General features: G+C 42.4%; 8 protein-coding genes across 8 annotated transcripts; 3 read left to right on the top strand and 5 right to left on the bottom strand.

The window, feature by feature from the left end:
• Positions 1–1,929: 1,929 nt before the first annotated feature.
• On the top strand, positions 1,930–3,717 carry PCYB_092010 (hypothetical protein; the record flags this gene model as incomplete). The annotated part of the gene is made up of 2 exons (XM_004222314.1): positions 1,930–2,030; positions 2,571–3,717. Coding segments are annotated over 2 exons (1,245 nt in total), but the record flags the coding sequence as incomplete, so codon positions are not given.
• A 1,233-nt stretch (positions 3,718–4,950) lies between these two features.
• On the bottom strand, positions 4,951–6,006 carry PCYB_092000 (glyoxalase I; the record flags this gene model as incomplete). Its single annotated transcript, XM_004222313.1, has 1 exon — positions 4,951–6,006. A coding segment is annotated over one exon (1,056 nt), but the record flags the coding sequence as incomplete, so codon positions are not given.
• Positions 6,007–6,566: 560 nt separating this feature from the next.
• On the bottom strand, positions 6,567–7,866 carry PCYB_091990 (hypothetical protein; the record flags this gene model as incomplete). Its single annotated transcript, XM_004222312.1, has 2 exons — positions 6,567–6,633; positions 6,809–7,866. 2 exons carry the CDS (start codon positions 7,864–7,866, stop codon positions 6,567–6,569), a joined length of 1,125 nt encoding a protein of 374 aa, XP_004222360.1.
• Positions 7,867–9,176: 1,310 nt separating this feature from the next.
• Positions 9,177–11,297, bottom strand: PCYB_091980 (GTP binding protein; the record flags this gene model as incomplete). The annotated part of the gene is made up of 2 exons (XM_004222311.1): positions 9,177–9,710; positions 9,801–11,297. The coding sequence occupies 2 exons, from the start codon at positions 11,295–11,297 to the stop codon at positions 9,177–9,179; spliced, it is 2,031 nt and encodes a 676-aa protein (XP_004222359.1).
• A 1,870-nt stretch (positions 11,298–13,167) lies between these two features.
• PCYB_091970 (ubiquitin domain containing protein) lies at positions 13,168–14,880 on the top strand (the record flags this gene model as incomplete). The annotated part of the gene is made up of 4 exons (XM_004222310.1): positions 13,168–13,312; positions 13,565–13,660; positions 13,786–13,938; positions 14,087–14,880. The coding sequence occupies 4 exons, from the start codon at positions 13,168–13,170 to the stop codon at positions 14,878–14,880; spliced, it is 1,188 nt and encodes a 395-aa protein (XP_004222358.1).
• An 898-nt stretch (positions 14,881–15,778) lies between these two features.
• Positions 15,779–16,789, bottom strand: PCYB_091960 (UDP-galactose transporter; the record flags this gene model as incomplete). Its single annotated transcript, XM_004222309.1, has 1 exon — positions 15,779–16,789. A coding segment is annotated over one exon (1,011 nt), but the record flags the coding sequence as incomplete, so codon positions are not given.
• A 1,710-nt stretch (positions 16,790–18,499) lies between these two features.
• On the bottom strand, positions 18,500–19,026 carry PCYB_091950 (hypothetical protein; the record flags this gene model as incomplete). Its single annotated transcript, XM_004222308.1, has 2 exons — positions 18,500–18,592; positions 18,754–19,026. The coding sequence occupies 2 exons, from the start codon at positions 19,024–19,026 to the stop codon at positions 18,500–18,502; spliced, it is 366 nt and encodes a 121-aa protein (XP_004222356.1).
• Positions 19,027–24,468: 5,442 nt separating this feature from the next.
• PCYB_091940 (protein tyrosine phosphatase) lies at positions 24,469–25,203 on the top strand (the record flags this gene model as incomplete). The annotated part of the gene is made up of 1 exon (XM_004222307.1): positions 24,469–25,203. The coding sequence occupies one exon, from the start codon at positions 24,469–24,471 to the stop codon at positions 25,201–25,203; it is 735 nt and encodes a 244-aa protein (XP_004222355.1).
• Positions 25,204–25,769: the final 566 nt, after the last annotated feature.

Here is a 25,769-nt window from a genome sequence, read left to right as displayed (position 1 = left end):
TTTTCTTTACCAACCCCAGTTGATTCATCCTCCATGGAAGCAATTCCACACAAAAGGGGATATATATTATTACCCCCCCCGAGTTGCTGTCAGGACTTTTTTTCTACACTTGGTCTAATTTTTAAAAAAACTCTTTTCCTTTATCCATTTTCTGTCCACCATTTCGCCTTTTTTTTAAACGGAATGGAGCATTCACACAGGTTGGAGTAGTGTACACATGAGTGTCCTTTTTTACCTTCCCTTCCACTATGCCATCCAATGAAACGAAAACTGAGCATCGGACGGTGGACCCACCTGAGTAGGTTCCTTATCAGTACTTCAAAAGTGGGCTACTCCCTGTTTGAAGGTTCTCCCTTTTGCTATGTATGTTACAAACCGAAGGGGTACAATACATTTGGGGCGTTCATGGGGGGGGAAATTGCCCTGCCTAGGTTAATAAGCCTCAATGGAGAGATGGGCAAGGGTAATGCGAGTAGTCACAGCTACGTCCAGGCGCGCGATACCCAGCGGATACCTTTGTATGTACGTGTATACATATGTGCACCTCACTCTATCTGCTAATGCAGAGACGTACATTCTGCCACGCACATCTCGGCAATCCTCACAGGGATGGGGAAGTATAGTTCCCTTCTTCCTGCGGACCGCCCAGCTGGGTAATTCCGCTCATCCCACGGGGGGAAGTCGCAAAAATGAGAAAAGGCAAAGCTGCAAAGTTGAGAGGGGCGATTATGCGAAACTCACAAAGGCGAAAATAAGAAGTTCATGAGGGCGAAATTGTGGAGGCCCCCCCTAATTGGCATTTTCAGGGCGGCCCTCGAAACGGTGCTCTCTCTGCGCACAAAGGATGTTAGCTCTCGCGCGCGTTTTTTCCCCTTTTCTGCCAGCGAGGTACGAAGCAGCTTCATCGCCAAGTGACGAATTTTTTCAGGAGACTCATCGGCTTGCTCATCTGCAATCGCGCCAGCAGTTTTTTTTTTTTTTTTGCTGCTCTGATTAATATATCCCCCTTTTTGTACATTTTGTTTTTCGCCCTCCCACCCCTCCAAGCACAAAGCATTTTGAAACACATAGCGAGAAGAGCGAGCGTTTTTTTGTCGCATGAATATAACGAGCAGGTGCGAAGTGGCAGGAGAAGCGAACAGCAGGGAGATGTACCGGGGAGCAGCCCATCTCGCGAAGTAATCCCTATAACGAAGTAGCCCCCTCCCACGAGAAGTACCCCCTACCCACGCCGTTGAGAAGATCCCCACTGTGCGAAATAAAATGCACCTGTAGGAAGAGCTGCCTACACGCCGGGAAGTAATGCTCCTGTTACTCCGCGCGAATGAGCGAACATAGTCGGCGAAGCGAATGAGCGCACATAGTCGTCGAAGCGAATGAGCGCACATAGCCGGCGAAGCGAATAAGCTCTCCCCACACGCACACACCCTGGAAAAGATCGGCACGTATGTATATACTTATACACATGTGCATACATATACATATGCACCCGTACGTGTACGTACGCATGCTCGCGTTTACGTACTTAAGGTACATGTTAGTGGAAAGCGCGCAGCATGGATGGTAAGGAAGGGCCCGTCAGCAATAGTCAGGTCACCCACCGGAAAGCGCAGGGCAGAAGTCATGCGGGCAAGGTGGAAGAGAGGAGCAGCAGCGAGAAAGAAGGCAGAGAAGGTAGAGATGGCAGGGACGGCAGAGAAGGCAGGGACGGCAACGGAGGCAAAGGCGGAGCGCAGAAGAACGGCGGAAAACAGAATGGCGGTGAACAGAATAGCGGCCAACAGAATGGCGGCGAGGCAAACGGAATGGAAGGAGAAAAGATAAAAATCAGCACGAGGAGTATTGTCCTATTCCAAGTGTTCCTCTTCCTAGTGTTTTTTTTCGTGCTGCTCATCGGGTCATTTAACTTCAGCTTTAAGCTTTTCCAAGTGAGGGAAAAGCACCTGCACGAGCTCCTGAACAGCATAAAGGATTTGCCATCCTGTGGGTATGCTCATTATAGCACAAAGGCTGAAGAGAGAGGCGGGCCCGTCCCACACGAAAACCCAGATCAGTTAATCAACTCCACTAATGACCTTCCAAACGAAAGCTTAAATTTCAAGTACTATTTCACACGAGGGAAGCATTACAAAAAGACGGAAAAAGAAATGAAAAAGAAGAAGAAGGAGAATAATAATAATAATGCAGATATCAAAATATTCATATGCTTAAATAAAAAAAAATTATTCCATTTTACCAATTTTTACGATGCCATGCTAAGGGGTAAAAAATGTGTATTCAAAATTGTTACCTTTTTTTTTAACGAAATATGGAATGCCCTTTTTGCCAAAGAATTGGATAACTCCAACGATGTAGAAGCGGAACAATTGTTGAATGTCGATTATGTAAGATTCGGTGGGGAAGTAGCTGCGACGTATGCCCGCTTCAACAAACTAATGCGTGTTACCAACTCGTATAGGAAAAAGTACTACGTCGATATGGAGTCCCTGTTTTATCTCTACCTGGACGATATATGCTACTACCACGACTTCGCCTTCTTGGGGGGAACTCCCCTACCTCACCCGCAACAGCGGCCGCAACACTCGCGGAAGAAGAAAGACATCACTCTGTTGATAAAGCACATAAGCAAATACTTGAAGGACGAAGTGCTGCTGAACATGCTGCACACGTTGTACCTGGGCATATGCGTGGACGGCGCTGTTTTGGCCAACTCCACCAAGGGGGGACAAAAAAACGTGAAAGAAAAAGAAGAGAAAAAAAAAAACTTGCCCATCTCAAACAACGCACACATTTTGGAAGACATAGAAACGTATGAAGGCTACTACGAGGTGTACCACAAAATGGAGAGAATGCGAAACGCAAGTAAGTACAGCATTTTTCTGAGCAGTGTAAGGAAGAAAATAAAAACGATAGCTAGTTTGAAGAGCCTAAATGGGTGCTTAAAAAAGTACATAGCAAATTTAAAAACAATTCCTTTTTACTTCTTTTTGGATGATTTTTTCGACACCCCATGTTATGTGTACAACAAATTAATTAGCAACATCTTACGATATTATTACAAAGGAATATTTCTCTACTTCATCATTCTTCTTGGGTGCATTCACGTATTTTTTTCTCCCTTCCCAATTACGCTGGTACATTTTCGGCGATTTTTTATTTACTTTTTAATAATAATGTATCGCCTGTTCATTCTGTATTTTATCCCATCCATAATTCAGTACATCATTTATAAATTTCATTACTTCAAAGATGAGGAGCACATGCATATATTTGACTACTCAGATCACGTGATTTTATTTTCCACCCTCCTGTTTATTATATCTCTTGAAACAAAGGCTATTGAGTACACCATCAGACATCAGAAGGTCAGCTCAGATTACTTCCATTTTAAGTACAACAGAAAATTGTGTGTGTTGTTATTAAAGTTTATTTTGTTTTATTACTACGTTCTTATTTTTTTTTTCCTTTACACAAGTTATTTTACTTCGAAATATTTCCATACCACGAATGAAATTTTCGTTGCTTATTTTTTTTCCACATTTTCCATATTTTTTATTTTTTATTTTTGTTTATATAAAAATTATTTCAGTTTTTACAGTATAGGGATTACTTCCTATGTGCATAAGAATGCCCTCCATTCTCCTCCACACTCGTTTCACGCTTCCCCCTATATTTACAGTGCCTACGCCTCCCTGCGGGACAAGTTCCCCGTGGATTGAGGCACCGCGCAGTTCGCGCCCAGCCCCATGCGTAGCGAAGTGTGCGTCTAGATATGCACCAATTTATGCGGTGATGTGTGCGCCATTTTATGCGGTGGTGTGTGCGACCATGTATGCCGTGATGTGTGCGCCAATTTATGCGGTGATGTGTGTGCCAATTTATGCGGTGATGCATATTTTTTTTTCCACGCGTTTAATGCCCATCAGGCGCCCCCCCTCGGCGCGCCTCTTCTGCCTGCTAATTGCTCATCCGATGCGCGGTCCTACCTACCCCTCTCCTTGCACCCCTGTTTGTACCTTCGCACCTTACACCCCTTGTGCACGTTTGTGAATGCGCCTATGCAGGGGGATGTACACCTGCCTGTAAGTGGAAGCCCTTCTATCTGCATCAATTAGGTGTTCCCTCCGGCAAACCGATTAATCCTGAGCCGGAGTAACTCACCCTTTGCAGTTTGCATTTTACTCCATTTTTAATGCGCATTGCACGAAAGGCAACTTTTTGATCATATTAATGTTTCCATGTCTTGTTTGTCTTTATTTTTATACCTTATACTTTATACTTTATACTTTTTTTTTTCCTTTCAACCCTCTCTAATGGTTCCCCCCTCCTGGCAGCATCGTTGTGCTGGAAGTATGCCATATCTGCCTATTGAAGCGTCTCCATCTGTGCCCTTGGCTGCGCACCTTTATTCATGCATGACCATATATCTACCCTATTCACTGTTTTGCCGCTCATAGCACTTCCCCTTTTTTTTCTTTTTTTTGTTGTTGTTAAACGAAGGCCGGAGAGCCGTACCTCCCCCCTCCTTCCACACAAATTAAAAACTTTTTGTATCCCCAAAAAATAACGAATCATAATAAAAGAGTTCTTGCCAATATGCATAGATCACCGGGTTAGGTGGCCCAGGAATGGTTATGCAGTGAGAAATGCATATAAAGGATGTTCCCACTTTTCGCACATCTGCGGTTGTTTATGTGTACATGTGTATGGCTGGGACTGGTTCGTCAAAATGGGGTAAAAAAAAAAAAAAAAATGGTGCACGAGGGTAGTCATTTTTGAGGTTACCCCCAAATTGCGATGGGAGGTTCGTCATCGAGACAGGCAGTGATACTTGCCGCTTGCCAACTCGCACCGCTGTGCCAGGTAGATATAACCCCCCAAAAAGGGGGGTCCTCCTCCTAGCCTGTTTACTCCCCCCAACCCCCCCTTTCAGTTGCGACCAAATGACGTGCCCCTTTGAATCAACTCGACGAGGTAATTATCCGGGTCATACACAAAAGCGATGTTATTCATTTGCCCCTCGTGTAACTTTTTCTTAAAAGGAATACCCAGTTTTTCTAACTCCTGGCAGTAGTTCACCAAATCGTCGACCAAAAAGCCAATGTGACCGAACCCTCTCGGTTCGGAGTTCCCATTATGATATGCAAATTTATCGTCACTTTCTGTACCATGATTATGGGTTAATTCCAGGACGGGTTCCCAAGAAGTTTTCAGATTTTCATAATCTTGATCAGATTGGTATGCCTTCTTTAGCTCTTCAAAATTGTAGTAACTCTGGTTCTGTTCCTCCTCCTTTGTAGAAATATTTCCATCTTTTTTATTTTCCAAATAAGGGGACTTCAAAAAGTATAGGGAGAAATCCGAGGCATGCTTAATGTGAACTAATTTCATACCCAATATGTGTAAGTAGAAATATAAGCTTTTTTCAGGATTCTTAACCCTAATCATGGTTTGTGAGAAGTTTGTAATTCCTTTATTGTTCTTCCATTTGACTTCACTGGATCGCTTGACTATTTCAATCCAGTAGTCATTCGGATCGAGTGCAAAGCCAATGCTCTTCATTTTCGTTTCATGTGGCAATTTATGAAATTTTACTTTTTTCTCTTTAAAAAGGTAATCACAAAATTCGACCACATTATGGCAGTTAAAAGCGATGTGTCCAAATCCTCTATCATTATCATTGTTTCCGTTACTTAACTTTTCCGTACTGTTATGATTATGGGTTAATTCGAGGCAGACGGTCTTTAAGTTCCAAAGGTACTTCTCCGATTCGATCGTATTTGGTGGGGGGATTTTCTTCCTTTCTTCTTCGTCATACGGAGGGGTTATCAAAAAGTACAAAGAAAAGTTGTACTCATCAAAATGGTACGTGTGGATATTTATCATCCCAAAGTTCTTTTCGTAAAAGGCGACCGTTTCTTTGGGGTCATAAATACGCAGCATGGTTTGCTGCCAAGTTGCGTTGTACTTGGCGCCCAGCGCTAGGGTGGGTTTCCGTTCGGCCATCGTGAGCAGGGGGGGGGAGGTACGTAAGTACTACACCTATGTGCGCACGAGCGTATGCTTCGTAATTGTGCGTACACCTACGGATGAGAGAGTATGTCGTGGGGGAGTAGGCCGCTTGTGACGTTGTGTCCGTTAGTTATTCTCGTCTGTCGCTTTTGCGAAATGTCGCGAGCTGCACTTTCATGTGGGGAAGGAACTTCGGGGGGCATTCCTTAAGGGCGCTATTTTCATAAGCGTATTATTTTAACCACCAATCATGGGATTGCGCGATGACGTGAGTGACGCTCGGCAAGTTGGTCAATGTTGTTCATATTTGCTTCGCCAGTCGGGCTGTTTTCCTTCCTTCCTTTGTATTTTTTTTTTTTTTTTTTACTCTTTAATTTGTGTGGGGGGCGCGTTTTTCGCGTTAGCCACATTTGCTAAGTACACTATATTTATATATATACATATATATATATTTTTTTTTCCCAAAGGCGCGCACTTGCATAGGATAATGTTAACCAGAGCAGCGGTGTAGAAGCGTTTTCTTTTGTTGCTTTCTTTTGTGTTGCTCCGTTTTGTTACACAGTTGGTTGGATGAGGCACCCACAGGGGCACAGTTCGTTAATTCGTTGTGCGAGTATCCCCCTTACGGGAGGGGGGGGGGGGGGGAAGCCAAATGGAAGCGGAGATCTCTTCGGTTACACGAAAAAAGGAACAAAAAAGGAACGAAAAAAAATGAAAAAAAAACAAAACGGCGGAGCAGCGAATGGGTAAAATAAAAAAAAAAAAAAAAAAGAGGGAATACGTGATACACAATTACAGGATATCCAATATGTTCTTTTTCTTCTTCTTTGATTTGTTAAAATTTAAGTAGTTATCAGTGCTGCTAAGGTTGGGAATGCTTTTTCCTAAGTTTGTCACATTTGACCTCTTTGCGCTGTTCACGTTGTTCGAGTTGGGAGAGCTCTTTGGCAGAGCCCTTTCTTGGGCATTGCTCAGGCCATCTACTTTGGTCGCCTCGTTTACCGTGTCTGATTTCTCCTTGCATTTGATAGTCCCATCACGTTTTCTTTTTCTTCGAACGTTGCTATGTTTGCCTGAACTGTTAATGTTTTTCAAGTTGTCATTTTTTCCGCAACTATTATGTTGGATCATCGGGGGAAAAATCTCCCTCTTAATGGTGCAGCTACTACTCGTGCCGTAGTCAATGGTGAAGAGGTCTTTCATACTGTCGAAGGCAATCGTTTGGTTTAGTGGTTCTTCCTTGGGATTGTTATCCAAATGGGGAGGGTCCTCCTCCACGGGGTGATTATCCCCTGGGAGGTCCTCTTCCGCGTTGACTCCCCCCAAAGGGATATTTCCTTGGAAGTTATCCTTCTCTTTAACATCCCCCGTTTGGGCCCTGGGGGTTTCCTTTTTTACTCCATACTCATCTATCTCGTTGATGAGAAAAAGGCCCCAGTTGGGCGGATTACTTTGGACCTTCCGTCCATTAGAATTCTCAAGGGGGGCATTTTTTACTTGATTTTTACAGCTCCATAACGTTTGTTGTTTTTTACGCTTACACAGAAAGCACCTGTACCGAATGGCATTTTTTTCAGCAATTTGCTTAATTTCGCAGTTGTAAAAGGGGATGTATATTAAGTTGCAATAGTGGCAGCAGACATTATCAAATAGCACATTGTTTTTTGTAATTTTTTTAATTAAAGTGATATATTTCATAGACAGTTTGGTATTTTCATACACAGTGGACAGGGCTAAGTTCCACAGGTATTCAATTCTTTTATCAGTTTCTCCGTGTCCAGTTATTTCAGAAAATTTTATCCTTTGGATGTAGGAGTCCATTCGGTTTTTCCTCTCGGCATTTCGTCCTTGCATGTTTTAAGCGCTGGCTCTGCCAGGACGATATACTTACGTTTTCCTTCTTAGCGAGATTCCTTCTCTTTTTTTTTTTTGCGTAGACCTACCTCTTGCTATACAATCAAATTTTGTACTACTTTTCCGAAATATGTATGCCCCCACGCATATTATTTTCCCTGTGTATATCCACAGATTTGTGCTTTCTAAGAGGGCGCAAACGTTGAAGCCGCTTGCTTGCGTGTGGGCGGTCGGGCGGTTGGGCAGCAAAATTTACTGGGCGCTTTTACCTTCTTGTAAGGCATTTTTTTTCTTTCTTTTCCCACGTATACGTACCGTGGTAGCGTTTTGGGTTTATTACAAAATTTTACTTTTAATCCGTTTTGCTTCTATTTTTATGCGAATTATTTCTCCAAGGAACGCTACCTTCTTTTCTTCCTTCATCCATGACGTCGTTGTATCGAGCAGTGGGGCGTACTTTACAACGAACGTTTAGCAGCACTTATTTTTGTGAGGCAAAAATGGGCACTGTTTGCAAAGAGGACGAAGCGACTGTAATGTCGACGCGGTTAACCCGGGTAAACATACTAATGAAGGGGACAAACGGGAGCAGGCAAACATGCCTTCAAGAAATGCTGCGAGGGATTCTGTTGCGTTTTTTTTTTTTTTCCAAAATGGTTTCTTCGCCCATGCCGTTTCAGAAAAACGCATTTGGCGTATTTTATTTTTTTTTTTTTTTGCTACGATTTTTCGCACTGAATGGCGGATTTCAAATGAGCAGAGCAGTCGAGTCGTTCGGATTAAAAAAGAGGTCAAATAGGTGGTAGTAAAAAAAAAAAGGAAAAGCCTGCAGGAGGGCACAAAACCGCACAACAAAAAAAAAAATAGTACATTTTTGCACAAAAAAAAAAAGAACACCATTTTGCAAATTTGAGGGGGAAAAATAAAAAAAAATTACTGACGTGATAGGGGACGCCAAAAATTTTCTCCCCTCGTACAGTTTACGTAAAGCAGCAAATAGGGACACATGAACATGAGAAAAGGTTGTCATGTGTAGCACAGAAATATATGCGTCCCCCCAATCCATGTTTTCTTTTTACTTATTGTAAAATAAAATACGCGTGAGGTGCACCCTGCGTGACGGTTAAAGTGCCCCATTCAGGGGGCAAAATATGCCATCCCTCTTTGCATATCGCACACTTGGATATTTTCCTTCAAATTTGAGTAAAATGGATGAGGGTCCACAAAAAGGGGGGACACGTTATTAAGATACAGCCAATTGTGTATCATCCTGAAGTGTGTAGAAGGGAGCCACACGATTGAGTTCTCTATCATGACGCGGCTCCTTTATGTGCATCCTCCCCCGAGGGTCCCTTCTCATCTTTGCCAAAACGCTCATAGTATTTGCTCAAGTTGCGGGGATTCTCCACCAACTTGATAAAGGTCGTGTTCCCGTCGTTGGAATACGAAATGGAGTTGGGGACGACTTTGAAATTTTTCAAAAGGTATGCCAACCTCTCTTGAGCTTCCATCGTCGAAAACTGGAGAGTCAACACTTGCACGTCCTTAATTCTGTTAATCATCGTTTGAAGAATTTTAATGAGAACATCACAATTTGTGCCAACTTTCGCAGAAATGGGCAGAACATTCTTTGGCTTAGTTTTATACAAATTGAGGAGTTCCTCGTCTGCCAATTTGTCCACTTTATTCCACACCTCAATCATATTGTATTTTAGAAAATCGCTGGGTATGCCTATTTTGTGTAACGTATCAATGACACACTTTTTATGTTGCTCTCTGTACGGGTGACACACATCGATCACATGAATGAGCACGTCTGCATTCTTAATTGCTTCCAAGGTTACCTTAAATGACTCGTACAAGGAGAAAGGGATGTTCTGAATGAACCCAATTGAATCAATAAATATGCTGGAGTGAGCATCAGAAATTTTTACACTTTTAAAAGCATTATCCAAAGTTTGAAAAAATAAATTCCTTGCCTTCAAATTGGACTTGGTTAAATAATTTATTAATTTTGTTTTTCCAACATTTGTATATCCTACCACGGCTATTAATGCTTTGTGTTTTCTAGCACTGCTCTGTAGAGCATTATTATTTTTGCATTTTCCTAATTCCTTCTTCAGCTTTGCGTACAAATTTTGAATGATTCTTTTTTCATACTCTTTGTATGTCTCTGAGCTCTTTATGTAACTGCTCGTGTACCCCAGGTGGTCATAATTTTTTTTTTTTCCCATCTGCCTATCCGCATCGAAGGTGTTTTGTCTGCTGTACTTTTCCTCGTAATCAAAATTTGATTTCCCCAGTACATTATTTTCGATATATTTTATATACTTCATTCTTGACTTATTATCTTCTGCGTAGGTGTTGAAAATGAAGTTGGCCCTGGCTAGTTCCAGCTGGAGTTTGCTCAGATTGCTTTTCGCCCTGCTCTTCAGTATCTGTAGTATGATGCTGTACCGGTCGAACAGCTCGACGTAGAGCGGCACGTCTTTGTCCTCTGCATCATCGCGGAAAACAACACCTTCTTCTTCCGCCTCTCCCAAAGTAGCCTGCTCTTCCCCCTCACTCACGCTTCCATCTTCCTGGTCTTCCCGCTCCGCCTGCCTTTCCATCCATTCGTTATACATCTCGACATACGCGAGTTCCTCCCCCCTTGCGTCTTCCGCGTAGCCATCATCCTCCGCGCAGCCATCATCCTCCGCGCTAAATTCTGATGCCCTCACTGATAGGCAGTCTTCTCCTCTCTGCTTCTGCCTACGCAACTTCAACTCATCATGGCGGCTCCGCAGCAGGCTGTTAAACAGCATGTCCAAATTTCTGAACTGTTCAGGCGAAAGCAGCGTGTTGATAAACACGTACGGCGTTGGGTGTTTTAGAAAATAGGTGGATAGCTCATTCAATTTGCCTTTGCCAAAGTAAAACTTGTTATCTATTCTATTCGTTTTTATTATAATCGACTCTGCAATTTTTCTTTCTAGGTCGTCCCCCTGCGGAGGAACCTCCTCGGAGGGGGCACCTATCCGTGCGTCTCCCCCTGAGTCTTCATATGTGAGGCACCTTTCCCCCTCATCCGCATCACCCCCGCAGGGTGTCCCTTCGTTTGACTGAAGTGAACCCCTGAATGTGTCCTCCTCATGGTAACTATTAGCTAAATCGTCCCCTTCGCCTTCCTCTTTAGACCCACTTGGGTTTTTAAAAAATGTCCACCCCCCCAATGGCATCGAAATTCCATTTGCGACTTTGAAGCCAGCTGACCGAGCTAACCCTAAGGCTTCTTGCGCATCATAGATTATTTCCTCAAAGGACTTGCTGCCACTTTTCGTTTTCTTTAATATCGGATGTAGTACGATAATTTCCTTTTTGCTTCTGTTTGTGAAACATCGCTTCTGCGTTCGCGGGAATGTTCGTAAAGTAGTGGACCATCGGAGCATTTTAGCGCATCGTCATATGGGAGGGGTGGTTTGTGTTCACTTGCTCGTTTGCAGGCCGCATACTTGGGGGTATATGAAGAGAGGGGCAGCGAAGAGGGGTCTGCGGCCACATCACTTTTCCTACCCGTTTTGTCCTTTCTTTACCTCTTTTTTTTTTTTGCACTTTTCCGAGTTAATTCCTCGGTGGAAAAACAGGATGCACAATTGTGCTAACCACTTCCAATTGGCTACCTTTTAAAGGGAAAGTGTTTTGGGCCGATTTGTGGGGAGACACAATTGGAGGTTGCTGTAGACAGACGTCCCGTTCTGCTATTTTTTTTGGGGGGAGAATTGCTCCAGGGTTGCACCGGATTTTTTACAAAACGTTGTTTTCTTTATTTTTCTGCCCCCTTGTTGAGCGTTGCCGAGGTGAGCAAACGGAAAAGCGGTAAAGCGGAAAAGCCGTAAAGCGGCAAAACGGTAAAGCGGTAAAGCGGAAAAGCCGTAAAGCAGCAAAACGGTAAAGCGGTAAAGCGGAAAAGCCGTAAAGCGGCAAAATGAAATGGGTTCCCCCCTTTGGTTAAGGAACGTCTCTCTAATTGGTTACGCAATTGGGGGGAGGGGCAGCAGGGACGTGCCTCTTCTTCACTCACATGTTGGCCCTTCTAGGCGATGAAAATGTTAAGCTCCCCCGGGGTGCAGAACATCCATACGATTGTATATATATACATATGCCTCTGCGCACTGACATTTGGAAGGCTGGCAAATAAATTTAAGTTCAGGGAGAGTCGTACATTATATGCCACGCAGAAAGGCGATTCCTACCAGCAGCGTAAATTGCCGTGTATACCCACTGGGCATGCCAAACTGATGCACTATATTTCTACAGGAATTTTTTTCGTTTTCATCTCGGCGGCAAGTTGGCATGGTAATCGGAACCATAATCAACAGTAATATATTAACACTGTTTTTCCTTAAGAAAGCCAACCCGTCTGTGTCCCTTTGCAATGGCACGAATTTTGCGTTCGCGGTGTGCCTGAACGGCGGCTCGTACGTATAGGCATATCCCCTTTTGCTGGGCGTACAACCCAACAGAGGAAAGCATAGGCCATTCCGCCGCGCATGCCGCGTATAGGCCACGTGCATAAAGCCATTGCTTAACTTGCGTGTCGCTATTACGCATAGGCCTGAAGAGAAAAAAATAACCGAATGTTAGGTAGTACCTTTTAGCCGTTCCCCAGAAAGCCAATTTGTAGGGTGTTTTTTGTTTCGCCCTGCCGATATGCCAGGCGCCGTGTCGGGTTAGCCGTGATATGCGCATACAGAGAAAAGCCAAAATTGTAAAAAAAAATCTAAAGAGTGAAACGCGAAGCGAAGAAAAGCGTAATTTTCGCGGCGGCGATGAACGAATAACAAGTATGCGCCTACATTTGAGCACTGCAGGAAAAAAAAAAAAAAAAAAGATACTATTACGAACTGCGAGTTAAATGCCAAAAGTTGCGTACCCCAAATGAGTACCCAAACTGAGTGCCCCAATTGAGTGCCACTAACTGCGTGCTGCAATTTTTTTCGCATGACTGTTATCAAAATTTTTCTGCTGAGCGGATTTTACCTGTTCAACCCTTTTAAACGAATAGCACGAGCCGTTTTTGCAAACGGGATTGTAAAGCCATACGGTTTAGCTAGCACATCCGTTTAGCCATAAGCAACGACCCCCCTCATAGTAATAGCAAAGTGCTGCCACAGAAACAGGCGCATACATATTTGTGCATTCCTCTCGCATACAAGTGAATACACAAAAGATAGCCAATTCCAGTGACGCCGGCATTTCACCCTGAAGAAAATCCACAGCACATCTGCTTCCTTTTCTTTTCTAGAGAAAAAAACACAAATGGCCATCAGTGTGTCATTCAAAGTTACGGGGGGCAAAGAATTCACCATTTCGGTGGAACCAGAAATTACCGTATTGGAATTAAAGCAAAAATGTGCTGAACATGTGGATATCCCTGTTGAGTGTCAGAGGATTATTTTTAAAGGTACAAACCGAAAAGGGAATAGGAACGATAAAAAAATAAAAAAAGAGGAAAAGGGTGGAGAAAAGCATATTTAGAGGGTAATCCCATCCGTTTTAATGAACGTATATTGTCCCCCCTCCCCCCATGTTTGTTCCTTGGCTGCTCCCTCGCATAGCTCACCTTCTCGGTGCTTGTGCTAGTGACCCAGTGATGAGCACCTCCAGGGGAATACCCACTAACGCATTATTTTTTCCCCCTATTTCCCCATTTAAGGAAAAATATTGAAGGATAAAGAACCCTTAACATCGTATGGCGTAAGCGACGGGATCACCATGCATTTGGTTCGCAGTGCGGCCCCTGTGAAGGAGCGTAAGTGGAAAAAAAAAAAAGACACCAATAAATGTGTTCTCTTGTGTAACCCATGTGGTTACCCCAAAGTGGCGCAATTCTAATTATGCACTGATGAATAAATTTGCTCTCCTTAATCCCCACAGCTGAAGCTGAGAAGGACACAAACAAGAACGAAGGAGCGGGAAGCAACGCGAGCGCGACCCCAACCCCCAACGTTGGCGCAAATCCAGGCGAGCACATGAACGACCTTAGCGACAATCCACTTGTTCAGATGTTTCTGCAGAGTGGAGCGGGAGGTACCTCTTCGCGCATGGGGTGTCTCGTCGTCCATGTGAAGAAAAGCGCCTTCATGGGCGGTTACGTATCTTATCTGTTTGTATAATTCTCCGCTCTGTTTTGTACCCATTTCTTATTGCCCCCCTCCCTCCTCCTCCCCACACACAGGAGACTTGAACATGAACGCGGGACTAGGCGCGGGAGATAACTTAAACCTGGGAGCATTCGCCAATTTTCTAAACCCTGGAGGCAATGGAGAAATAAATCGAGACAGCATCAGCTCTCTGTTAAACAACCCACTCGCGAGATCCCTAATGAATGAAATTAGTAACAACCCAGAGATGCTAGCCAATATAGTGTCTAACAACCCATTGCTGAGGAATACATTTTCGCAGAGCCCTTTAATGCAGCCAGTTTTGGAAAATCCAAATCTATTAAGGGAATTAATGAGGCCGGAATTTTTACAGGCAGGTTTACAGTTTGAAAATGCTTTGAACATGAGCAGTGGGGGGAACAACAACGGTACCAATAATGCAGGAAATAATCAAAGGGGACTAAGAATGGAAGATCTGTTGAGTAACTTGAACAATTTTGCAAATGCAAATGCAGGTGCTGGTACAGGAACCCCAGGTGACAACAGTAGCAGCAATAACAATCTGAATAATCTGAACAACATGAGTTCTCTTTTCCAATCTCCCGAACTGATGCAAACCTTTCAACAAGTTATGCGGGCCAATCGTAACTTGGGCAATTTTAATTTCCCCGGTGCGGGTCAAAATATGGACTTCAATACACCTAATGTTACTGATAATAGGCCACCCGAGGAGCGATACGCCGCCCAGTTGTTGAGTCTGCAAGAGATGGGCTTCATTGACAATGATGCGAATATTCAGGCCTTACAGGAGACTGGAGGGGACGTAAATTCCGCCGTCACGCGTTTGTTGGAGAAGGGTTTCAATTAGATTGCTCTCCCCTCCCACCTCGCGGTTGTTCCAAAATGACGCCATCCTGCACATGGACACGTACGCGCGTATGTACCTATGTACGTATGTATGTGCGTAGATGAACTCCGCGTGCTCAAGCCGTTTCGCGCCCATCGCACAATAAGAAGTAGAAAGAGTAGAAGAAATGGAAGAAGTAGAAGAAATGGAAGACGTGGAAAAAGTAGAAGAAATGGAAAACGTGGAAGAAGTACCCGTAGGTCCACACGTAGGTCCGCACGCAGCAGTCGCCCTATGCTTAACTTAACGACCCCGGTGACACCCTAAATACGTTTTTGCCCCTCCACGTGCATGCGACACACAGTTCGGATGCGGAACGATTGTCGCCCAGCACGCCCCTTGCATGTGTGTGTGCATGTATGTGTACATGCGTATATATGTGCCCATGTACACATTTGCGTGCGCGCTCGTTGGCCCGCCCCTTTTTTGTATGTTTAGCCTTTTCAAACATTTTGCACTTATTTACTATTTAAAAATGGACACAACAAATGCGGATGTTTGCCATTTGTAGAGGGGTTCTCGTTCTCCGGCCAGCGGAGAGGAACGGGGGGTAAAGAAAAAGGTGCAAAAAAAGGTGCATAAAAGGGTGAAAAAGAAGGTGCATAAAAAGGGGCAAAAAAGGTGCATAAAAGGGTGAAAAAAAGGGTGCACAAAAAGGGTGCACAAAATGGCGAATGATAAGAGCAATAAAAACGGTGCGTGAAGGGGGATACGCCTCGCGAGAACCGCGGAGGGAAACCCGCCCCAGCAGCATCAACAGCATCGACAGCGTCAACAGCGTCAACAGCATCGACCACATCGGCAAGGCCGACAAGACGAACGACGAAGCACCCCCGCGTCACTTGGTCTTGCTGTGAACCTTCTTCGCCTGCTGCTTGAGGTAGTTCTGTATAATGAGCGTCGAGAAAATGACGGCAATGCAGCCCCACTGCAAAGGCTTCAATACGTGGCCAAAGAGGTACACCGAAACGACTGTACTTAACGCCTTCCTTAGAGTGGTGAACAGACTAGTATACAAACTCCCATACACTTTGAGCGAGTAAAAAACGAAAAACTGTCCCAATGTCCCACTAATTGAGAACGCTATAATGTAGTAGTATGAATTGGGGTACTTGGACAAAAAATTATACGGCTTACCACCTTCGATAAGTAGTGAAGCCAAGAGGTTAAAGAAAAAGGCAAATATATTTACGTAAAACATTAAGTTTATCGAGTTCACATTGTATTTGCTCAAGAGCTTGTCTTGCCTTGGTCCAGTCAACCCATCACAGATTAGGGATAAGCATAAGAGGAGTAATCCAAAAGTTGTCTGTTGCACTTCCTTAGACGATTTTGTTCTTAACAGGTTGAATATTACTAACGATGATGTGATTAAGAACACAGAAATGTAGTCATAGTAGGGATATTTTTTCCCAAAGAAACAGTACCCACCAACAACTATGGGAATCATTTTGCCAGATTTTACCAGGACCTGTGTTGGAAAATTAACATGACTTAGGGAATAATTTGTTGCTATCATTGCGATTGAATATGTCACAGATATTAGCATTATTTGTTTAATAAAATATTTGTCCACATTTTTCTTTAAGTCCTGTAAAAACTGCTCATTGTTTAATTTACTTTTAATAAACACTGCTGTTAAACTGCACACACTGTTGGAGAAACACAAAATGCATATTAAAAATATGTTGTAGTAGAACTTGTCCTTTCCCTTGCCCAGGTTTGGTAATTTTTCTTGATAATATCCAAAAATTAAGAAGAAAAAATATATCCCACTGACACAGATCAGTCCATTTAGCATATTGTAAAAATATGACGCTTCGCTGCTGTCCCTCTTCCAAAACAAGCTGTTCTTTTTCAATTTCGCCATCTTTAATCCCCTTCACATGAATATTTTCACCACCTAGTTCGTGCTGTGCGACGAAGTACTTGCGTGTAATAGGCAACTGTGCTACGCTTCTAGTTGGCTACGAAAGGGGGACACTGTACCTGCCTCACTCCTCTTCGCGCAGGCGTCCCAATGGTTTATGCTCTTCGTTTGCTCTGTTAATAGTAGTAACGCGAAACGTAGCACAAGGGTTGGGCAAATTCTAACGCAGCTGTTAAAACAATATCACAGTGCCTTCCTCAACTGGGCACAAAAAAAGTGGGCAAACAAAGAGGTTCGTTTTTCTGCTTTCCTAGCTGATCCTTAAAAATGCGCTCCCCCCAAGTTGTCAAATTTCTGAGTGGATACGTATGCTCCTGCGAGCATGTGTGCCGGGGCCGTTCGTGAACAAAATGGCACGCAAAGTGATGCACAAAGTGATGCACAGAGTGATGCACGAAGTGATGCGCAAAGAGATACATAGAAGGGGAACCAAAAAGAGCGCAAATTTTAAATAAAATATTCTATCGCATGAGGGGGACGCGGCAATCCTTTTTTTTTACTTATTCTTCCACCTATGTTTGAACATTTTCTTTATGTGCCAAGCCAAGGTGGCTCCGCGAGGCAGGTAAATACACTGAAGCGAGCTGAGCGAACGGGCTGAAGCGCGCAGTGTGAAACAAGATGGAGCTCCGCAAGGCGATGAAGGAAAACTCCAAAATTAACTCACTTTGATTGGCGCCTTGGCTTAAAGTGACTTATGTTTTGTAAACTATTTTTTGTGATCGGTGATTTATTTTCTTTTTCCCCCTGGGCCATAAAACGCCATTCTGAGGGTAAAACATTTTATTGATAATTACAGCAAATTGGGCACTCACTTGTTTTACTCCCTCTCCACACACACACACACACACGCCAGCCCTTTTCCTTTTGCTGACGAGCATGGACTGTTTTTTCCCCTGAGCAATATCACCAAATGAATTTGCTCCACTCAGCAACATACCTTGGAACTATGCCGATTCGACCAAAAACAGATATAATTGTGAAGCAACAAAAGAAAAAAAAAATAAAATAACTTTTGATACACAAAAAAAAAAAAAAAAGACATTTCTTTCATCATGAGGCGGAACTATTTTGTGTTTCCTTATCCTGTCAACTTTTCATTTCGCGAAAAATTGTCCCCAATAAACCACATTTATATGCTGACATGAATGTCATTATATGCATTTTTTTTTTTTTTTGTCACAATTTGACTTCCCCCCTTTTAAGGCGAAAAATTTACCCGCGCAGTGGCAGACAAAATGGGTAAATTTGTTGAATCACTGGAATTGTCATGTAAGACATTTTTCGTACGCTGGCTGTTCTGTGCACAACTGAGTGAAGAATCAAGCGAAAAAAAAAAAAGGGGCACACAGGGAGAGGTCGATATATGCTTGTTATCGTGTGGGTATCCGCTTTGCCTTGCCCATTTAGACGGGGAGGGCACGAATTCTCAGCAGGGTCCCCCAAAAAAGGGAAGTTCAAAATGTGCGCAGAGCAAATGTGTGTGTTTTTTATTCAAGTGGACACATACACTCCTGCGCGTGGACGAAACGAACGAAAGGGGCGTGGCACATATATGGTCAACGGACTAGACCACAGTGCTAACTTCCAACATGGGCTATCCAAACATAATTAAGCTTGCGCAGTTGTTACTAGCACTGCCACGTAGCATCATCGATATCTTAAGCTGACGCGCTCGCCCATTCTTTTTCTTTTTCTCCTCAAGGATAATCTCGTTTTTTTATTTTTAAAATGTAAGATTTCCTGTGCGATTAAAAAAAGAAAAAATGTGAGGATTTTTTTTATTCACCTGAAATGAGGCATTACATTGTGCCGTGGTGGTCCATGTCATGATGGTGGTCGGAAGGCAAATATACGGCATACTGGACCACCGGTGCGGGACATTCGCACGCGTAAGGCGTAACCTGTTGAGGCCTTTCAAAGGATGATTCCTCATCGCTTTTTTTTTTCAAATTGGACATAAAAAAGGAGTCATTCAAAAGGACTGAATTTTTTAAAACGCCGTCATGGACGTTTTTTCCCCTTGTTAAAGCTACCTCATCATGGTATACAAAATTTGCAACCCCATATTTTGGCAGTAAATTTTTTTTTTCACGAATGAGGAAATGATTTAACATGGTGTTTTTCGAAATGAAGAAAAGGTTTCTATGGGCAAAGGAAAATTTAACCACGTTCATTTTTTTCAGCTTTTGCGGCGAAGTACACTATCAGGAGAAACGCGCGTTTGTTCTGTTGCAGACGGGGAATGACACGCGAGTGGGAGGGTGGGGAGAGGAAGCAAAAGCATGTTTCTCATCCGTTTTACGTGCAACGTAAGTATGGCGCGGGCAGGGGGAAAGAAAAGCTCAAGGGGCAAAAAGAAATAAAAAAAAATAAAATAAACGTACGTATATATACATATGTATGTATAAAAATGGGGAAACCCCGCCACAATCGCAACCGCTGTCGCACTTGAGCATATGACTGGGGGTGCTTTGGGGCGACTAAATTCTCTGCCCTGCTTTGCAGAAAACAGAGAAGCAAAAGAGTCACGCGTGCGATGGGGCAAAGCAACGGGAAAGGCAAAGGCGTGCGTCTTAAAAGGAAAAGCTTACAAAAAGGGCAGGGCTTTCAACAAAGCACAAAAGCATGCAGAAAGAGAAAGGGCCGAGCAAACCTGCGCAATTGCCGCGAGCAGCGAGTGGACATTTATATACATACGAAACTAGGCACATACGTACGTATGAAAAGCGTACCCGCGGTTATGTCCACATGCCCGTAAAACGCTGCAAAAGCAAAAGTATGATTGGTTGCTTGCCGTGGGGCCAGAAAAAAAATAAACATAAAAATGTGGCAATTGGACAGAAAATATTTAATAAAATAAACATGCTCAAGAATGCCCCTCCCGATGGACAATATTTTCTGCCTACTACACGACTTGTCACTTTTGAGGAATCCACTTGCCACATGTATTACGTGCCTTCGGTTTGGGGCAGCATTGCGCACAAAATGAGCGTAACGTGAGCACAGAATGAACACAAAATGAGCACTTAATGAGAGTAAAATAAGCGTAAATTTCGTATAAACATAACGCAAATGTGACACAACTGTAAAAAAAATTATTTATATGCATAATCATAGAGCAAATAAACGCGAAAAACGCAAAGGGCTAAACATAAACGCTCAACATTGTACGTATAATATATATGACGTATATGTACCTATCCCACCTTATACATGAACAAAAAAGGGCGAATAAAAAGGGGGCATAAAAAGGGGCATAAAAAGGGGGCATAAAAAGGGGGCATAAAAGGGGCGTAAAAAATGGCGTATAAAAATGGCACATAAAAATGGCGCATAAAAGTGGCGCATAAAAGTGGCGCATAAAAATGGCGCATAAAAATGACGTATAAAAATGACGTATAAAAATGGCGTAAAAAATAGCGTACAAAAATAACGTATAAAAATGGCGTATAAAAATGACGTATAAAAATTCCATAACGTTATATTTATTTTTTACGTAATAAAATTTTGGCACTCCACGTGCGCCATAAAAAAAAAAAGAAAAAGAATATTTTTTTTTGCGCATTTGTTTTTATAAAATTTAATTCGTCACTTCGGTCAATTTTCCCTTCGAAAAAAAGCAAACGAGCAAATTAGGAAAACAATTAAGCAAACAATTAAGCAAAAAATTAAGCAAACAAGTTAACGAACAAGTTAACGAACGAATCAAATAAAATTCCAAACAAATCCCAACGAATCCCAAACGAAGAAACGCCAAGCGCCAAACGCCAGTTTCATCCGTGCTCTTTTCCTACATTAACAAATATCGAACCATATATGGACCCCAACTTTTGAAGATTTCAGTTTGTCAAAAGTATAAAACAAAAACCAGGGCCCCCCCATCCCAATTCTTTTACCAAAATATTAGCATTTATTATGCATATTCGTCGCATATAAAATTATTAACTCCAGCTTTACCCCAACATTCCGGTGAGAAGAGCCCCCACAGTAACCATCCGACCAATCGTAACCCAGTATATGCATAGAAACATATATATAAATATAAGCATAAGGATATACTTTATCCACGACCACTTTACGTGTCGGAGAATTTCCAAGGCAGAGCTTTTTAATTTAAGTCAGCATGTCCATTTAATCAAAACACGAAGCAGCAAGAGTATTACCTACATATATCTCCCATTCATATAATTATGAAAAAACAAAAAATTGTAACAAGTAAATACATTTGCTATAACTCTGTATGTAATAGACTTCGAAGCAGATTCCACATATCATAAAAAAAAAGAGGAAGAAGCAAAGTGGCCAAAAAAAATAGTACTTGCACTTATACATTTAAGTAATAAGTTTATAATAGTGCCCCGTTTTAACCAGGAGAGGAAAAAAAAAAAAACAATCCAGAATAGATATTTTTCCCTATCTTACCAAACATATGAATTATGTATTTAAGTACTCTCAGTCATATGTATGCGCATCTTCGAAACGGTACAGCTTAGCAGAGGGAAGCAGAGAAACGCGTAAAAACAGGTAACGCACAAAAATAAGGTATTCTACAAAAAATCAGGCCACACAGAAAAAATAGTCTTTTTTTTTTTTTTCGCGCTACATCACTTTAATATGCATAAGAAGACCATTTTTAAATTTTCGGAAGACTTAAACTTCAGCTGCTGCAGATATACAACAAAATAAGTTAAATGGAAATCAGAAGCATTAAGGGTGTTTCGTATACAAGGGTAGTTGTATTTGCATTATCCGAAAGGAGAAGAAACGCATGTTGGGCGTGAACAAATGAACATATAGCAAAGCGCAGGGGGAAGGAAAGAAGACCTGCGTTATTGTTTCTCTCGATAAAAAAAAAAGCAAAAGTTAAACAAAGCGAACACAATATTTATATATATTTTTTTATTCTCTCCTTTTTACTGTTATGGAATATAAAATATGATCAAGGGTAAAAAGGGCAAAGTTAAAACATCAACGTAAAAACAGCGAGTTAAATAATTCCAGCCAAAAAAAAAAAAATCGTTTATGTCGAAGGTAGAAAGTTGAGTGAATGGGTCCACGAGAATTTTCGCATTTGTGCTGCGTGTCCATCCCGAGAATCACTTATTTGTATTTTCCTTCCAAAGGCTCCCCAGCAAATGTGCCCCTTCGCGTGTAGTAGATGGACTGCTAAGGAGACAGCTGAGTGACCTAAATAGGACAAGAAAGGAAGAACTTTGAAGACACCAATAAATAGTAACGCCTAAATGAGAAGCAGACAAAGGAGCCAATAAAAAACGTGTACACGAATCCTAAGTGATACGAAGCTAGAGGAGCAATTCGTTTCTATGGTACCTCCAAAGGGTAAAAAAACAGTACACACATAATATATATATGTATATGCACATTTAAGGTGACGTTCCAAATGTTAACAGAGAAAAAAAGGCACATATAGCACGTGAAGGAGACAAAACGCACGAACGGTTATTATCCTTTTACATGCACGTGCCTATACATTTACGCGCACGAGTGGACACACTGCTCAATGAGGTAGCCGTGCGAGTATTCTACGACCAATGTTGAAAAGGATTATAATGCAAAGATAAAAATACATAGAGGAAGAGAGAAAAAAGGAGAGGGGTATTGACTATACCAAGTTAAGCTGTTCAAAAATCGTTGTAAAGACTTCCCAAAGAAGAAGAGATCCATGTGTAGTTTGTTAAGTATATCTTTCAGTAGAAAATTACACACATGTGAGTAGATTCGCCTGCAAAGAGTGAGAGAGCTGTGCACATCTGTACAAATGTAAAACTATTGAATTATCGTCGTTGGTGTGTCCCCTCACCCATCCCCTTTCCAAGTTATAACATACTGAGCCCTTACCAGTTTGGCCAGCACGACAACGAATTTGTTCTATGTAAAGCGGCCACAAGGCGAGGTGCCCTACTTCATGTGAATTCGTTTGTTTGTTTTATTCACCGGTGGATCTGTTTATCCACGCATCCGTCTGCTTATTTATTTTTCACCCATTTTGTTAAATTTGCCCCACACCCCTTTATTTGTTTCTTATGGAGTGAGTACATCATTAGGGGCCACCCTCCTTTATTTGTAGCCATGTGAAACGTCTTCCATCGCAGTGCGCGTGCAGAAACGCACTGCCACAGGATTGGTCAAACTGCAGTCGCATGTCACGAAATGTGGATAGCCCCACGCGTGAACATATATATGCACATATGTATGTATGCATGTGTATATATGTATGTATGTGTATTTATTTATATATATACATTTATTTATATACGTTTCTGCCCACGCAGTCCACTTTATGGGCACATTGATTTACCCCCTCACTTATAGCTGACTGCACGTTTGCGCCTCCCCCCACCCCCGTGCCATTTGAATCCCCGCCCGTCACACATTTCACCCCCCCCCACTTAGCTTACGTATAGAGCATACAATTACGCACAATCTGTACCTCCAACTCCAACTTCACCTTCCTCCCTCCCCGTGTGCGCACCCACATATATATTTGCTACACCTGAAATATATGATACAATGATTTATCAGTTTCTTTATAATTTTATAAAATATTTATATATATTTAGTGTACAAGTTATAAAATAGGTGTAATACTAATTTTTGAGTTTTGCGTATTTATTATTTAAAAAAAAAGAAAAAAAAAAAAAGAAGTACATCTGTTTAGTGATTTTATGTGTTTATTCATTAATTTGTATCTCTGCATTATTTTGTCATAAAATTTTCCCGTTTTTTTTTTCTCTTTTTTTTTTTTTTTTTTTTTTTTTTTACGTATAGGAAAAGGATACAAAACAGGTTGAGGCATTTTCATTCGTTTCGTCTTTTCCTAATTGTGTGTCCTTACGTGGAGACTTTTTTAATGTTGCACATCAGTAGACATTTCCACGCCGTGTAATTGTGTGCATATGTCCTCATTCGTGTGTGTATTTTTTGCCAGCACGCAATTTGCATTGCACATCCCCGAAGTGGAGGGGTACATCCGCTTATCGGAGGGTTCATTCCCCGTGTAAATTTGCACAAGCTGTGTAACCCCCCGCGATGCATATCGACGGATGTCTAATCTGTTGTGTCAGGAAGTGAAGTCGACCAATGTGTGTTAAGTGTTTGTATCTACATGTACATATATACACAATTATCTGGTAATTTTACCAACTGAACAACACGTATTTTGTGCGCCCAATTTGTATATGCAATATATGCACATACGTGTGTGATAGTACCAGCACCTTCGCCCTTCCCCTCATCTACCATAAGCATTCCTGCTTGTGGGACCATTTGTTTATTCATTACATCGTGCTTATTCGATAGAAGAGAAACTGTTTGTTCTCCTTCTCCCGCTCCTTCTCTCCACTCGCATTTGTTTAATAATACATCTGTGCTACACGAAGAATAGTGAATACACTTTTAATTAACAGTTTTTATGCCAAGTGTTGCTGGTACCCGCGTTATGCGTAAGCATAGGCACAAGCATATACGCACAAAGAAAGAGCTAGCAACATACATACGCACGAGGGAAGCCACCAATTCCGGCCCCACCCCACCCAACCGTAGACCAAAACCAGAAAGGAGAACAAACCCGCATTTTTTTTAGAGCCCTTTGGAAAATGCCAAACAGTGTTGACTGCGATTTTTTAAACGCACCTGCCCACCCCCCGTGTAATAATCGTATCAGCGCCAGCATCCGCAGTAGTGACGGGGCGAGCATCCGCAATATCGGTAGCACCAGCAACTTCGGCACGAGAAGCCGAGGCGTGCGCAACTGCGACCAAGTGATTCATACAGTATACGTGAAGTACTTCGAAATGGAGAGGTACCTAGGCAACATAAATTACAACATGGATTATCTCAACCCCGTTTTAAACCACCCGACGAAAATCGAACATGGGAAGATAAAGATCCTCATTTTGGATGCACCGACCAATGACCTACTCCCATTGTACATAAAAGAAATGAAAAATTACAATGTGACGGACCTAGTGCGGACATGCGAACGGACTTATAATGACAGAGAAATAACAAGTGCGGGCATAAACGTCCACGAGTTAATATTCCCGGATGGTGATGCCCCCACGGTTGACATCGTAAGTAACTGGTTGACCATTGTAAATAATGTAATAAAGAACAACCGCGCAGTTGCAGTTCACTGTGTTGCAGGATTGGGTAGAGCCCCCGTGTTAGCTTCCATTGTGCTCATCGAATTCGGCATGGATCCGATTGACGCAATTGTTTTTATACGGGACAGAAGAAAGGGCGCCATTAACAAGAGACAACTTCAGTTTCTGAAGGCGTACAAGAAGAAGAAAAAAAAAACAAGCCTCAGGAAATGTCACTTTATGTGAGTAAAAAGCGAAATAATCTGTTGGTGTGTACAAAGTTTCCATATTAAAATTAAAAAAAAAAGAAAAGAAAACGCGAATTAATGTTATGTGAAAAAAATATTGTTTCCCCTTTTTTTTTTTTTTTTTTTAACGCAATGTATGTGTAAAAGGGTCACGAGAGAGGCCCCCTTGCGTGCACGTATAACTGTGCAGCTGGTACGCGTCTACGTAGCCACGCAGCAGACATGCACATGTGCGTCTTGACCGTTTGTGTGGTCCCTCGAACTTTTACACCCTCGTATGCACCCTCCGTGCATGCACTTCCACTGTGTTAATTTAATTCATACAAAAAGATACACGTTGGTTTGCCGCTTTTGCGAAGTGGTTAGGCACTGGCGCGCCAGGCCGTCTCCTCCGTTGAGCTGATACCGCGCTAGGTTGCTTCTCCCCTTGAGCTGTTACCGCGTTAGGTTGCTTCTCCCCTTGAGCTCATACCGCGTTAGGTTGCTTCCCCCGTTGAGCTCATACCGCGTTAGGTTGCTTCTCCCCTTGAGCTCATACCGCGTTAGGTTGCTTCCCCCGTTGAG

Source organism: Plasmodium cynomolgi, chromosome 9, assembly GCF_000321355.1.
Source record: "Plasmodium cynomolgi strain B DNA, chromosome 9, whole genome shotgun sequence".
Lineage (NCBI taxonomy): Eukaryota > Apicomplexa > Aconoidasida > Haemosporida > Plasmodiidae > Plasmodium > Plasmodium cynomolgi.
The sequence above is the reverse complement of the archived record's forward strand: the minus strand, read 5'-3'. Positions and strand labels throughout refer to the sequence as shown.